Source organism: Hyla sarda, chromosome 4, assembly GCF_029499605.1.
Source record: "Hyla sarda isolate aHylSar1 chromosome 4, aHylSar1.hap1, whole genome shotgun sequence".
In the NCBI taxonomy this organism is placed as follows: domain Eukaryota; kingdom Metazoa; phylum Chordata; class Amphibia; order Anura; family Hylidae; genus Hyla; species Hyla sarda.
The window spans coordinates 404,491,732-404,506,926 of NC_079192.1; the positions used below are offsets into that span (position 1 = coordinate 404,491,732).

General features: G+C 42.9%; 2 protein-coding genes across 5 annotated transcripts in view; both read right to left on the reverse strand.

Moving 5' to 3' along the window:
• The window catches only part of KIAA0930 (KIAA0930 ortholog), a 56,575-nt gene that overhangs the window by 23,789 nt on the left and 17,591 nt on the right, over positions 1–15,195 (reverse strand). The window lies entirely within an intron of this gene.
• Positions 5,508–12,067, reverse strand: LOC130267517 (uncharacterized). The gene is made up of 2 exons (XM_056517462.1): positions 11,804–12,067; positions 5,508–7,960 (listed from the first exon to the last, which is right to left on the reverse strand). The coding sequence occupies exon 2, from the start codon at positions 7,957–7,959 to the stop codon at positions 7,105–7,107; it is 855 nt and encodes a 284-aa protein (XP_056373437.1). The 5' UTR covers position 7,960; positions 11,804–12,067; the 3' UTR covers positions 5,508–7,104.

Consider the following 15,195-nt stretch of genomic DNA (forward strand, 5'->3'; position numbering starts at 1 on the left):
TAAAAACTCCTAGCCTGGTTCATTACTCAAAACCGCAATCATTGGTAAGACTGCCGACCTGACTGCTGTCCAGAAGGCCATCATTGACCCCTCAAGCAAGAGGGTAAGAAAGACATTTCTGAACAAATAGGCTGTTCCCAGAGAGCTGTATCAAGGCACCTCAATGGGAAGTCTGTGGGAAGGAAAAAATTTGGCAGAAAACGCTCCACAACGAGAAGAGGTGACCGGACCCTGAGGAAGATTGTGGATAAGGACCGATTCCAGACCTTGGGGGACCTGCGGAAGCAGTGGACTGAATCTGGAGTAGAAACATCCAGAGCCACCGCTACAGGTGCCGCATTCCCCAGGTCAAGACACTTTTGAACCAGAAACAGCGGCAGAAGTGCCTGACCTGGGCTACAGAGAAGCAGCACTGGACTGTTGCTCAGTCGTCCAAAGTACTTTTTCGAATGAAAGCAAATTTTACATGTCATTCGGAAATCAAGGTGCCAGAGTCTGGAGGAAGACTGGGGAGAAGGAAATGCCAAAATGCCTGAAGTCCAGTGTCAAGTACCCACAGTCAGTGATGGTCTGGGGTGCCATGTCAGCTGCTGGTGTTGGTCCACTGGGTTTTATCAAGGGCAGAGTCAATGCAGCTAGCTCTCAGGAGATTTTGGAGCACTTCATCTCCATAAAGGTTTTTAGCAGATGGAAGCATGAAGATTTCATTTTTCAGCACGACCTGGCACCTGCTCACAGTGACAAAACCACTGGTAAATGGTTTACTGACCATGGTATTACTGAGCTCAATTGGCCTGCCAACTCTCCTGACCTGAACCCCATAGAGAATCTGTGGGATATTGTGAAGAGAAAGTTGAGAGACGCAAGACCCAACACTCTGGATGAGCTTAAGGCCGCTATTGAAACATCCTGGGCCTCCATAACACCTCAGCAGTGCCACAGGCTGATCGCCTCCATGCCACGCCACATTGAAGCAGTCATTTCTGCAAAAGGATTCCCGACCAAGTATTGAGTGCAAAACTGAACAGAATTATTTGAAGGTTGACTTTTTTTTGTATTAAAAATACTTTTCTTTTATTGGTCGGATGAAATATGCTAATTTTTTGAGATAGGAATTTGGGGTTTTCATGAGCTGTATGCCAAAATCATCAGTATTAAAACAATAAAAGAGCAGAAATATTTCAGTTGGTGTGCAATGAATCTAAAATATATGAAAGTTTAATTTTTATCATTACATTATTTTATCAGCACAATATGCTATTTTTTTTTTTAGAAGGACCTGTGTATATAGATCAGTGTTTCCCAGAGTGCCTCCAGATGTTGCAGAACTACAACTCCCAGCATGCCTGGACAGCCAAAGGAGTCCAGGCATGCTAGGAGTTGTAGTTTTGCAACAGCTGGAGGCACCCTGGTTGGGAAACACTGCTAATTATAACAGTATAAGACTAAGGAAGAGCCAGGCTGACCCCATATAACATGTAATCTCTCTCTTGGTATTAATTCCCATTTCCGGCTCTGCAGCCTTCCTTACATCCTCCTTGTCCTAGATTTCTCCTCTGGTGCACAAACCAACCTGATTATTAATTTATCAAGTAAGGACAACAGGAAACAGCAGCATTTGTAATAAGACCTGACCGAATGGAGTCAGCGCTCTCCAGAGATATCAGGTCATGCTGGAGAAAATCACCAACTTAAAGCAGTTATGAGAAGCAAATGTTAAACTATAGATATAGGGAGACGCACCTATATACATCCCGGTAACCACTGCCCAATTGGGTAATGAGTTACACATATACATGTTGGTAAGACTTGGTCTAGGGATCTCCAGTCACTGTACCACTAGGCCTAAAAACTATCCTTGAAATGATACAGATATCATTGATTTAGGACTAGTTTAGTACCTATAATAACAGGACAGCTTCCATGTATGCCTCTGCTGCAGGAAGCACCTGGGGGGGGGGGGGAGGAGGAGGACTTTTCACTACAAACAAAGTTGGAATGGAAAACAAGAAACCCAACAGCAGAGGCCTTACATTTTGGGAACAAGTTAAAGTGTACCTGTCGTACAAAAAAAAAAAAAATATATATATATATATATATATATATATAAATTATATAATACCATTATATATTTATATATTTGTGATATACATAGGTTAAACATTTGTATATTTTTGACCCTGCAGCCTGTGTGTCTCTGAGGAGTCCAAATACAGGAAGTGAGGGTGGACAAGCAGGACAGTGTGCACTGAGGCTCTATAACATGCTTCTGGCTCATACATCAGGATGATTGACAAGCCAGGAGTCTGCACAGATCCCTGCTTCTCCTGCCCTCACTTCCTGTTTTTGGACTCCTCATGGAGACACACAGACAATAGCAGCAGGGACAGCATTTTTTCACCCAGAAATATACATTGGTTAAAAATTGTGTATATTACAATACAAATATACATATAATGGTATTATCTACATTATATAAAATTTTTATTGATGACAGGTACACTTTCAAGTTCTTATAATAATAGGACAGGTCCTTTTCAAGCCTCTGCTGCAGGAAGCACCTGACTGAAGGTTTTAACAAATTTACAGAATATAAATTTTCAAGGACTTTTTTTTTTTTTTTTTTAAGCTTAAAATAGCCTAAAATAAAATTATTATTATTATTATTATTATTATTACTACTACATATAAAGAGTAGCCATAGGTAGAAAAGTGGATTGGAAGGTCTAGGGAATTTGGTGCCATAAATATGAATCAGTAAAAATTGGATGTTTTAAATTTGTTTTAATTTCTTGTTCTGAAAAGTGTCAGTGTTATCCAGAAGGCCTTTATAAAGACATCATATCACATCAAAATCCATCCCATCATAATAATTCTCCATAACCATACATAGGAGGATGTTTCTGCATCTTAAGCAACATGACACAAGCTTGTACACAGCAATATTTTTTGTGCCTCAACACCACCACCAACTTTTCTTAAAGAGTACCTGTCGTTAAAAACTTTTTTATAAAATGTAGATAATCCAATTAAAATAGTAAATTGTGTATATTTTTGAGTGAAAAAAAATGCTGTTCCTGCAGCTATTGCCTATGTGCCTCTATGAGGAGTCCAAAGACAGGATGGGAGGGCACTACGAAAACAAAAAGGACAGGAGCGCTTCCATGTGCCGGATCATCTAAAGCAATATAGTGCAAATGGGTGAGTATTATGCTCACCTTTATTCGTTGTGCAATGGTGAGGCACAACACTCAGAGAGTGTGACAGAGACCGCTGGTGAGGCTTCTAGGCTGCCGCAGGCTTCCCATGCCAGGAGGGCGTGTATACGATCAAAGACTAACACAATAGGGATTTAGGGAAGTATTCCCGCACAGCCAAATCTCCAGGTAAGGAATACAAAAAAAAATCACTGTTCTCAAATTATGGTTTTTATTGAAAAATAACAAACAACAACAACAACAACAACAGCAACCAACCAACAACACAAGTGTGTGTTCAATAAAAACCATAATTTGATAAGTGATTTTTTCCTTACCTGGAGATTTGGCAGCGCGGGAATACTTCCCTAAATCCCTATTGTGTTAGTCTTTGATAGGATGTGAGGGCAAAACAAGCAGGACTGTGTGAGCCAGGAGCGTGTCACAGAGCCTCAGTGTACAGAGCCCCGCTTGTCCACTCCTGTGTTTGGTCTCCTCACAGAGACACACAGACAATAGTTGCAGGGACAAAATACACATTTCTTAACCAATGTATATTACAAAATATACATAAAAGGTATGATCTACATTATATAAAAAGTTTTTGTTAACAGGTACACTTTAATTCCCATGATCCAGATGTGTTTGCTGTTTCCTGGATAAGGTTATTATCCCGTCACAGTAGGGGACCTCCACTAAAATCTCCCCCAAACATGGTGATTGCAGGGTTGGGCTGCATTTTCACTTTCAAGTGTTAAGTATCCCCAGCACATTTTTAAAGTCAGGCCCAGTTCACAGTCAATACAGCCGCTGTCCAATAAAATTAATTATTATGGGGGGAGAAATATCTGCAATCATCCTTCAAAAAGGCAGTCAAGGTATTTATACAACTAGAAAACTTGGACAAGTTCCCAAAAATTAATCACAAAATTTGCATCCCAAAGCAGAATGATTAACTAGAAACTTCCACTTTGTGTTTGGCCTTTAGGGGGTTGTCATGAGAAATTTCTGGACCCCACTGAGTCAAAGTCAAAGCCCTCAAGGCCACCTTCTGTTGCGCCTACTCGCTCACCACCCACACATTGTAGGAGCCTCGAGTCTCCTACCAGTTGGACAATGTGCATCAAATTTAGCCACCATCTGGTAAGAATGAAGAAAACTTTATGTAGTTGAACAGTCACCCTCAAAACGTTCTTGATAAAGATTGATTTCCCATTCTGTGCAGTGAAGGTCATTCATAATGTTTCCTAAAATAAAAAATTGATCTTAAAGCTTCTGATATTTAACTAAAGCCAAACGCTCGTTCAGCCGACAGATCTCTCTCCCGATCCCCTGATACACATACATACTCCAACAAACATGCATATGTTCTCAATGTATAGAGGGAAGACCCTTCTGGAGGCAGCTTATCTCCCTGAGAACAAAAGGATGGGACAGATGAAATTCAATATACCCGATCCTTCTCTTCCCCGACATCCATTATCAGGACAGAATTGGGAGGCCACCACATACATTAGATTGTTGACTGATCCCACCAAGATCGGCATGGTTCAGCCAACACATTTCTAATGTTTATGGAAAGCTTAAAAGGGGTACTCCGCCCCTAGACATCTTATCCCCTCCGTGCCGGCTGACTGTCGATGCGGGGCAGAGGCTTGTGACGTCATGGTCATGGCCCGCTTGTGATGTCACGGCCATGCCCCCTCAATGCAAGTTTATGGGACGGCCATCACACCCCCTCCCATAGACTTGCATTGAGGGGGGGCATGGCTGTGATGTCACGAGCCTCCGGCGCTGCACCCAACGCTCTAAACGGACGCCGGGTTAAGCAGGGAGATTGCGGGGGTCCCTAGCAGCAGGACCCCCGCGATCAGACATCTTAGCCCCTATTCTTTGGATAGGGGATAAGATGTCTAGGGGCAGAGTACCCCTTTAACATAACCGATCCTTCTCTTCCTCGAAATCTGTTATCAGGACAGAATTGGGAGGCCACCACATACACTAGAGGGTGACTTATACAAGATCGGCAGGTTCAGCCAACACATTTCTAATGTATATGGAAAGCTTAAACGCAACACATTAAAGGACATCTGCCGCCGTTTAACACTTATCCCCTATCCTGTGGATCGTGGGGGGTCCGACCACTGGGGCCCCCGCAATCTCCAGTATGCTGCCACGGCTCTGTTGTTGCTATAGCTGTACATTTCAGTGGGATTTACAAACAATTAATTGTCTATATGGAATTTCAGATAGTCCCCCAAGAATATGTCACATCACGTGTGTAAGGAGTACAGTTCTGCAAAGTTCATTTTGACCCCCAATAGATTTGTTGAAATCCTACATTCCAGCCATATTCCATCATCAGGGGTAGTTGGGACCCCCATACACATCAGACCGTTAGACAATCCTATCGAGAACATCAGTTTCTGAAAACTTTTATTGCAGTGTAATGAAAGACACATAATAGAAAACATAAGATATTACAGAGTAATGTGATAGGACAGACAAGTCTTCATAACTGAGAAATTAAACAGAAAACCAAGACGACATTTCATATAGCCTTGTCCTACTTCTCGTAGACATCCACATGACCTATTGATAGTAGTATAGACTGTTTAACACACAAATACTAGCAATGGTATATGGTAAGAATTACGTTTAGGAGCTAGGTTTTTGAAGACCAAGTGACTCTTCTTCCCTTCAACATCACAAAGCAAAACATCTAGCATATGGTTCTTCATCTTTCCAGACATGAATCTATATATGGCAGAACTTTAACCAGGACTTCTGTCACGTGGCCAGATGACTACTCATGATTTTATTATAGTCTGAGGCAACCAGCTGAAACAGAATCATAAATAAATTAAACTCATGGCACTTGGAATTAAATAACAGGTTAGAGCTCCAGAATATCTTCAATTCTTTGGCATGGCTTCTTGACATTTGGGATGTATCCACCTCCTTCGGGACTTCGGCAATTTCCCTTAGCCACTTTTTTCAGATGTCACCATGATCATACGAAGCTTTGGTTCTTGGCTTAACACCACAGAGGATTTTTGAGCCAACCAAGTATCCACCATGTTAGACATCCAACTATATGTAGCTTGATCCACGGGTCCCGATCTTATACTCCAGTTCCCCCAAAAAATGGAGATGCTACCAACTCCAAGTAGTAATATATTGTAAGAAACAGATGAAGAACGAAGACATTTCCATGAATATATAGATGACCTTCTACACCCAATTTCAGAAGTAGTCATTAGCCTTGGAGGAGAGTGCATATTGCCATCTGAATAGTAGTCAGGTTAAAGGGGTACTGATCGCGGGGCAAAGGATAGGGGATAAGATGTCTGAGGTACCATAGCTGGGAACCCCCACAATCTCCCTGTTGTACCTGGCATTCGTCTAGAGCGCCTGGTGAAGCGCCGGAGCCTAGTGACGTCATGGTCGTGCCCCGCTCGTGATGTTACGGCCACACCCCCTCAATGCAAGTCTATGCAGGGGGCCTGACGGCCGACACGCCCCCTCCCAGACTTGCATTAAGGGGGTATGGCCATGACGTCATGAGCCTCCACCACACATCGCCAGTCGTCCGGCAGGGAGCGAAGTCCACTCCGTGCACCAGATGTCTGGGGTGCCGCAGCTGAGAACGCAGGGGTCCCCAGCGGTGGGACCCTGCGATCAGACATCTTATCCCCTATCCTTTGGATAGGGGGATAAGATGTCTAGGGTTGGAGTACCGCTTTAAGTTATCAGATACATCAATGACATTACTTGTTATAATATCCCATAAGTCTTTTTGGCTGGTAGCTGGGATATCGTTGAGGGGACTAAAGACAAAGAAGTGGCCTTCTTGCCAGTAAATATATGATATATTGCAGGTGCAAGATGTTGCAAAAATAGTCACCTAAACTAACATAACAAAGACCCTCCCCCGATGTAGCACCATTTTTCGTATTCTATTTGACAAGCCTACAGTATCAATAGACGGCATAGTCAGGCTTTGTGTTATACTGTCCTGTAATGTAGGTAAATTTAATAGGTTACACTGAATGCCAATTGAAAAGTGCTTTGGATTGATATTAACAGAAATTTTTTTATGCGATTTTCCAAAATAAGGATCGGTGTTTGTACCGCGGTGCACCTGGCGAGAGTTGTATTCCGTCACTTTGCCCATAGGCTTTGGGAGTGGGGATAGTTTGACTTTTTTCCTTCTTGCAAATCTTGGCGAGTTGTCTTCAAGTGGAAATTTTGGGGGAGAATCGGGCATTATTTCAACTTCCATTGTGGGTTCATTGTTTATAATGTTGATAATTTCTTGGTTATGGTCAGACCCATGGTGGACTGGAGTTTGTACTGCTCCAGCATAACTATGCTCCTTGGTGGTCATGGCCGATTCGGTCAAAGTGACACTGACACTTCTTTTTGATCGTTTTAGGGGTTTGTATGCTCCAACCTCGATAACATCTCCTGGGGCTCTTCTTTGAGGGAATACGGTAGGGACCGCTCCCTTTTTCAGAAAATATGACCGTCCTCTAATTTCGTAGCACTCTTTGCCAAAGTGAAGAGAACACATACGGTAACTTCCTCTTGGTGCTTCTGATATTTTTTTGCTCAAGTCCTCCAAGTTTCCGAAATCTTGTTCCGTCTGCAGGAGCCATGTCTTCACGCAATCAATTTCTGGTGGGAAAGCGTGAAGAACCGGAGCCGGGTCTTTGGTTTTCGAAGAAGAGGTGCAGCCTTGAACAATGCAAGAAGGCATCCTAGAAAGATTGTGACAGTGAGTACGATTGAAAATTCAGTTTTGGAATAAGACACTTCTAATTCTAGGAAAGGTGTTAGGAGCAGACATGGCAAAAGCTTTGATCGGTCAGGGTCTCAGTGCTGAGATCACTACCCAGTAGCATGTTTACTCCCCAGCTTGGCGTGTATTGTAGGAGATGGGCACCATTATATCAGTGCTTCTCCTGACTATCTAGTGATCAAGTGGGGGTCCCTGACCAATGCAAACATGTCTGCATGACAAGTTAAAAAAGGTTCCCTAATGGTAATTCTGCCCCAGTTTTAGGAACATTTTGTTCTGAATGCTTGGAGCGGGTGTCAGGGGTGGTGACTTCACGGCCATGCCCCTTGTGATGTCATGACACGCCCCCTCAATGCAAGTCTATGGGAGGGAGCGTGTATATAAACCTTCACTGTTTTATGTCACGTTGCCATGACTAAGAGCTCGTCAAAAGCTCAAAACCCATTGGGGTGCTGTTTTTAATGCACTTGTTTTTTTTGTTTATTTTCTTCCATGTTTTAATATGATTTAGTAAAAGCTACATTTTAATTGCTATTTTTTCTGTGAGCTGGCCCCCACCATTTCGTTCTAAATGAATGCCGAATGCTACACAGAGATCAGACATCTTATCCCCTATCCTTTGGATAGGGGATATGATGTCTAGGGGCGGAATACCTGATTTTTAGCTTAGACAAGTTACCAGATACTCAACCTTTGTCACTGGGTTCCCAAAGATTTTAAGATTCCCTTTGTTTTTTTAATGAGGATGTACATCAGCTGTCTTCACTGTGAGATATACTCGAAATCATGATGTGTTGGTGGAACTTAAAGGGGTACTCCGCTGCTCAGCGTTCGGAACAGTTTGTTCCAAACGCTGGAGCCGGGAGCTTGTGATGTCATAGCCCCACCCCCTCAATGCAAGTCTATGGGAGGGTGCTTGACTAAATAAGTTGGCGCTAGGACAATGCCGTCCCCATAAATGGAAAGGTATTCTGCAAAAAAGAGTAAGATCAATCTTTCGGTGGTGGACTTTCAGTGGTGAAAGCTCTGCCCCTGAATTTCCATACTATGCACTGTGCAATGCAAACCCATTAAAGGGGTACTCCAGTGGTAATTTTTTTTTTTTTAGTAGGTTAAAAAACATTTATAAATTAATATAAATATATATATATATATATATATATATATATATATATATATATATATATATATATATACACATACACATACACACCGTATTTATCGGCGTATAACACGCACTTTTTAGGCTAAAATTTTTAGCCTAAAGTCTGTGTGCGTGTTATACGCCGATACACCCCCAGGAAAGGCATCGGGAGAGAGGCCGTCGCTGCACGCTTCTCTCCCCCTGCCTTTCCTGGGGTCTAGAGCGCTGCTGTCGGCCATTTTCACCCCCTGGTTATCGGCGCCGCTGCCCGTTCTGTCCCCCTGACTATCGGTGCCGGCGCCGATAGCCAGGGAGAGAGAAGCGGCGCCGACAGCCAGGGGGAGAGAAGGGGCAGCGGCAACCATTGCCGGCGCCGCTGCCCCGTTGCCTCCCCCCATCCCCGGTGGCATAATTACCTGAGTCGGGTCCGCGCTGCTCCAGGCCTCCGGCGTGCGTCCACGGCGTCGTTGCTATGCGCTGAACGGCGCAGCGCATGACGTCAGAGCGCCGCGCCGTGCATAGCAACGAGGCTGGGGACACACGACGGAGGTCTGGAGCAGCGCGGACCCGACTCAGGTAATTATGCCACCGGGGATGGGGGGAGGCAACGGTGCAGCAGCGCCGGCAATGGGTGCCGCTGCCCCTTCTCTCCCCCTGGCTGTCGGCGCCGTTTCTCTCTCCCTGGCTATCGGCGCCGGCACCGATAGTCAGGGGGACAGAAAGGGCAGCGGTGCCGATAACCAGGGGGTGAAAAGGGCAGACAGCAGCGCTCTAGACCCCAGGAAAGGCAGGGGGAGAGAAGCGGGCAGCGACGGCCTCTCTCCCTCTGCCTTTCCTGGGGGTATATCGGGATATACACGCGCACACACACGCACCCTCATTTTACCATGGATATTTGGGTAAAAAACTTTTTTTACCCAAATATCCTTGGTAAAATGAGGGTGCGTGTTATAGGCCGGTGCGTGGTATACCCCGATAAATACGAATATATATATATATATATATATATATATATATATATATATAATCTTAATCTGTCCAGTGCTTAGCTGCTGTATGCCCAGAGGAAGTTCTTTTCTTTGTTTAATTTATTTTCTGCCTGACCACAGTGCTCTCTGCTGACACCTCTGTCCATGTCAGGAACTGTCCAGAGTAGGAGCAAATCCCCATAGCAAACCTATCCTGCTCTTGACAATTCCCGACATGGACAGAGGTGTCAGCAGAGAGCACAGTGGTGAGACATAAAATAACTACACAACTTCCTCTGTAGCATACATTAGCTGATAAGTACTGGAAGGATTAAGATTTTTAAATAGAAGCAATTTACAAAATCTGTTTAACTTTCTGGCACCAGTTGATTAAAAAAAAAAAAGTTTTCCACTGGAGTACCCCTTTAACAACAATGGGACTCTGCTGCATCGGAATTTCGGAAAAAATGATATAGTGTCAACCTCGCCTAAATGTTGCGGGTTCTTAAAGTGAATAGGACTAAGCTGCAGAACTGCACATAACCTGAAGAAAGGTGTGGATGAGTTCCCCCCCCCTTTTAAGATTCCTAATTATGCCACACTTCACTCCCTAGGTGGCAAAGGACATGGGAGGCCAATTTTTGCATGCCCCCTCCCCCTTGCATATTGTTTTAGAAATTTGCACAATTTAAAATGTGTGCGCAATTAATATTTTTTTTGTTATAAAAAAAAATATATATATATATATATATATATATATATATATATATATATATTATATTTTAATTAAGATACAGAAACCCCTTTAGAAAAAAATATAAAATAAAAAAATCCAAATGATGTAAAAGAAAAATTGCACAATTGTTCACGCAAATGAATGATGTCCCCCATTGTATCGAAGGTTTTTCAATAGTAAGTAACGCTAGGCTTTGGTTCGAGACCCTCCATCTGCTCCTTAATACAGGAGTTAACTTGTTGCTCTGTGCATGGATCAGCATAGCGATGAAGGATCAGCGGCTAACATAATAGGCACCACTAGTCTTAAAAGGAATTAAGGATCAGGCATGTTAAAAATTCTGTGTTTTTCCGGACAACATGTACATTATACCAGTGGTCTTCAAACTGTGAACCTCCAGCTGTTGCAAACCTACAACTCCCAGCATGCCCGGACAGCCAACGGCTGTCCGGGCATGCTGGTGGTTGTAGTTTTGCAACAGCTGGAGGTTCGCAGTTTGGAGTTCACTTAATTATACTGTCAGGGAAGCTGCTGATAGTCATCCAACATGTCTACGCAGCTGCATGTGTCCTGCGTGTCATGTGACAGACCACGACTATGGAGGACGGCTGAGGCAGTGACGAGACAGCAGGATGGGAGGAGGAGGAGGAGGCCTGAAAGTTCTAAGTGACCATCTGCAAGGATGAAGGGGGAGGGAAGGAGGTCGGGAGATGAGGTTTTCAGGGTGGGGGAGGGAGTGTGTGATCTGCAGGAGGGAGGGAGAGCGAGAGATGAAGCTCGCTACCTGTATTTTGCACAGTGAATGCCCACAGAGCGCTCCTTTTAAATGTTCTAGAGCAACAAAGACTGCAAAGCAATAGCCAAGAAAGCTCCGGCTGCTGCCAGAAGATCACCAGGTCCTGAGTGCCTGTATAACATGCAGCAGAGTTCTCCCCGCCTATGGGTGCTCCTTACCTGCTAGGTCTCCTGCTCCCTAGCTCTGCTGCATCAGGACACAGCTGTGATCCGGAGACTGCAGCTCCTCCACACGACTCACAGGATGGACTGTAGTCTGAACTCCGCCTCCTGTCTCACATCTGATGAGGTCATCGGCTCAGGCCAGGGTTCTCTTCCTGTCTAAGCCCCTCCCCCTCGGCTGAGAGAATATATAATCTCCTGCATTCACATCTGATCACCATTATAAACAGGGCTCCACAAATTTGTAATGAATCTAGGAGCCAGGATGGTGCACATAATATTACGTCACACAACAAGCCATTACGTGACATCACGCAGAGCTATGTGATGTCACACAGCATTAAATCACGTCATGTAATCAGTGTCCCAGTCACTAGTGCACCCCTTATCTTCATCTATGTCCCAGTCATTAGTGTCCCCCTCATCTCCCTCTGTGTCAGTCATTAGTGTACCCCTCATCTTCGTCTGTGTCCCATTCATTAGTGCCCCCCTCATCTCCCTCTGTGTCCCATTCATAAGTGCCCCCCTCATCTCCCTTTGAGACACAGATAAAGATAAGGGGGGGGGGCACTAATGACTGACACAGAGGAAGATGAGGAGGGCACTAATGACACAGTGACTAGTGACAGTCATTAGCCCCCCCCCCCCATATCTCTCTCTCTCTCTCTCTCTGTGTCCCATTCATAAGTGCCCCCTCATCTCCCTCTGTGTCACAGTCATTAGTGTCCCCTCATCTCCCTCTGTGTCACAGTCATTAGTGCCCCCTCATCTCCCTATGTGTAACAGTCATTAGTGTCCCCCTCATCTCCCTCTGTGTCAGTCATTCGTGTCCCCCTCATCTCCCTATGTGTAACAGTCATTAGTGTCCCCCTCATCTGTGTAACAGTCATTAATGTCCCCCCCTCATCTCCCTGTTTTTGAAAGAAAGCTGCTAATAATAATCCTGGATAATTTTTACAAAACCAATGGCAAATGATTCAGTTCTGTAAACATAAAAATGTGGACTCCTACAACCGCTGTACCACAGATCCAGAACCTAATCCACTGTTTCCTAACCAGGGTGCCTCCAGCTGTTACAAAGCTACAACTCCCAGTTGTAGTTTTGCAGCAGCTGGAGGCACTCTGTTTGGGGAACATTGCTTCATGCATGCATCTGTATCAAATATACGTACATTGGGCAGATACTGTAATTCCCTGTGCCCTCCAACTTCTCAGGCTATGTTCACACAGTGTAAAATGTAATATTATATATTTATTTTTTAAATGTATTTATATATTTAATTTATTCTATTTATTTATTTTTGTAATTTTTTTTTTTTTTCCCTCCGCAAATGGTTCCTTATATTAGAAATCTCAGCTTTTTTTCACCATTTGCCACCCGGCTGATATCATCGCTCACGTCTAATGAATATTCCATAGATTTTTTCTTCCACCATCTGTGTCAGACGTCGGTAATCTCATCCAACTTTCCTCATGGGAACATGGGGGATTTTCAGGTCAGGGCCGATACATGAGTAATAGGTGCCAGTCATGTATTATTAATAGAGCCGCGTCCGTGTAGTCATATCATTTTATAGGAGAGAGACTGATACATCGCAATTGTACTTTCTACAAACCCTGAGTGGCACAGTGAAAAGTATAGAATAGTTAGCAGCACTGCTAATCCTTCCTGTACTTATTAGCTGCTGAATACTACAGTGGAAATTATTTTCTTTTTGAAACACAGAGCTCTCTGCTGACATCACGAGCACAGTGCTCTCTGCTGACATCTCTGTCCATTTTATGAACTGTCCAGAGCAGCATATGTTTGCTATGGGGATTTCCTTTTACCCTGGACAGTTCCTAAAAATGGACAGAGATGTCAGCAGAGAGCACTGTGCTCGTGATTCAGCAGACAGCTCTGTGTTTCAAACGGAAAATAATTTTCCACTGTAGTATTCACCAGCTAATAAGTACAGGAAGGATTAAGATTTTTAATAGAAGTAATTTACAAATATGTTTAACTTTCTGGCACCAGTTGATTAAAAAAATAAATAAAAAATAAAATAAAAAGTTTTTCACCGGAGAACCCCTTTAATGAAGTGGATGGAGCCAAGATGCAATGCCACACACAACCTGTTGACAGGGGTGGCACTGCTTTGGGGGAAAAAATGTAATACTAATATATATATATATATATATATATATATATATATATATATATATATATATATATATATATATATATATATATATATATATTAGTATTACATTTTTTCCCCCAAAGCAGTGCCACCCCTGTCAACAGGTTGTGTGTGCGTTATTGCAGCACAATGTTATTTAAAATCCAGCTTAGCTGCATTACTACAAACAACCTGAGGACTGGTGTGGTGCTGTTTATTTACAAATAAATAAATAGATAGAGATTATTATAATATATATATATATATATATATATATATATATATATATATATATATATATATATATATATATATATATATATCTATCTATATATATATCTATCTATCTCTATATCTATCTATCTCTATATCTATCTATCTCTATATCTATCTATCTCTATCTATCTATCTCTATCTATCTATCTCTATCTATCTATCTCTATCTATCTATCTCTATCTATCTATCTATCTATCTATATATATATATATATCTATCTATCTATTTTGTAAATAAACAGCACCACACCAGTCCTCAGGTTGTTTGTGGTAATGCAACCAGATTTTATTCAAGTGGATGGAGCCAAGATGCAATGCCACACACAACCCGAGGACAGGTGTAGTGCTGTTTTTTTAATGAGTTTTGTTTTTCTATTCCTGGATTGCCTAAAAGCATAAAAAGCTGATTATAAAAGAGATTCCTGCCTATTCAGTAGAATTTTACCAGAACTGGTTTTTAGTACAATTCCTCTGTTATTCCTCCTAAAAATGAATAAAAATTTACAACTGGGTGTTCTCCTTCCCCTTTTCAATGGAACATGCCCGGGCATAGTCTGAGTTGATTTAGGGCACCATTTCCCAACCGGTGTGCCTCCAGCTGTTGCAAAACTACAACTCTTAGCATGCCCGGACAGCCAACAGCTGTCCGAGCATGCTGGGAATTGTAGCTTTGCAACAGCTGAAGGCACATTGTTTGGAAAACTCTGATTAAGCCAGGCATCCCTCAACATTGTTATCCTTCTTTTTACGTTTCCCAACATCATCTATCAGGGAAGATTGGGATGACCCCCAAATATTATTTTTTTTTTCTGCTCATATTTGCTTTCTTCCAGAAACAGTGCCACTCTTGTTTTTAGGTTGTGTATGGTATTGCAGCTAGGTCCCACTGAAGTGAAAGGAGTTGAGTTGTACTACCACATTTGACCTGAGGACAGGGTGGCGCTGTTTTTT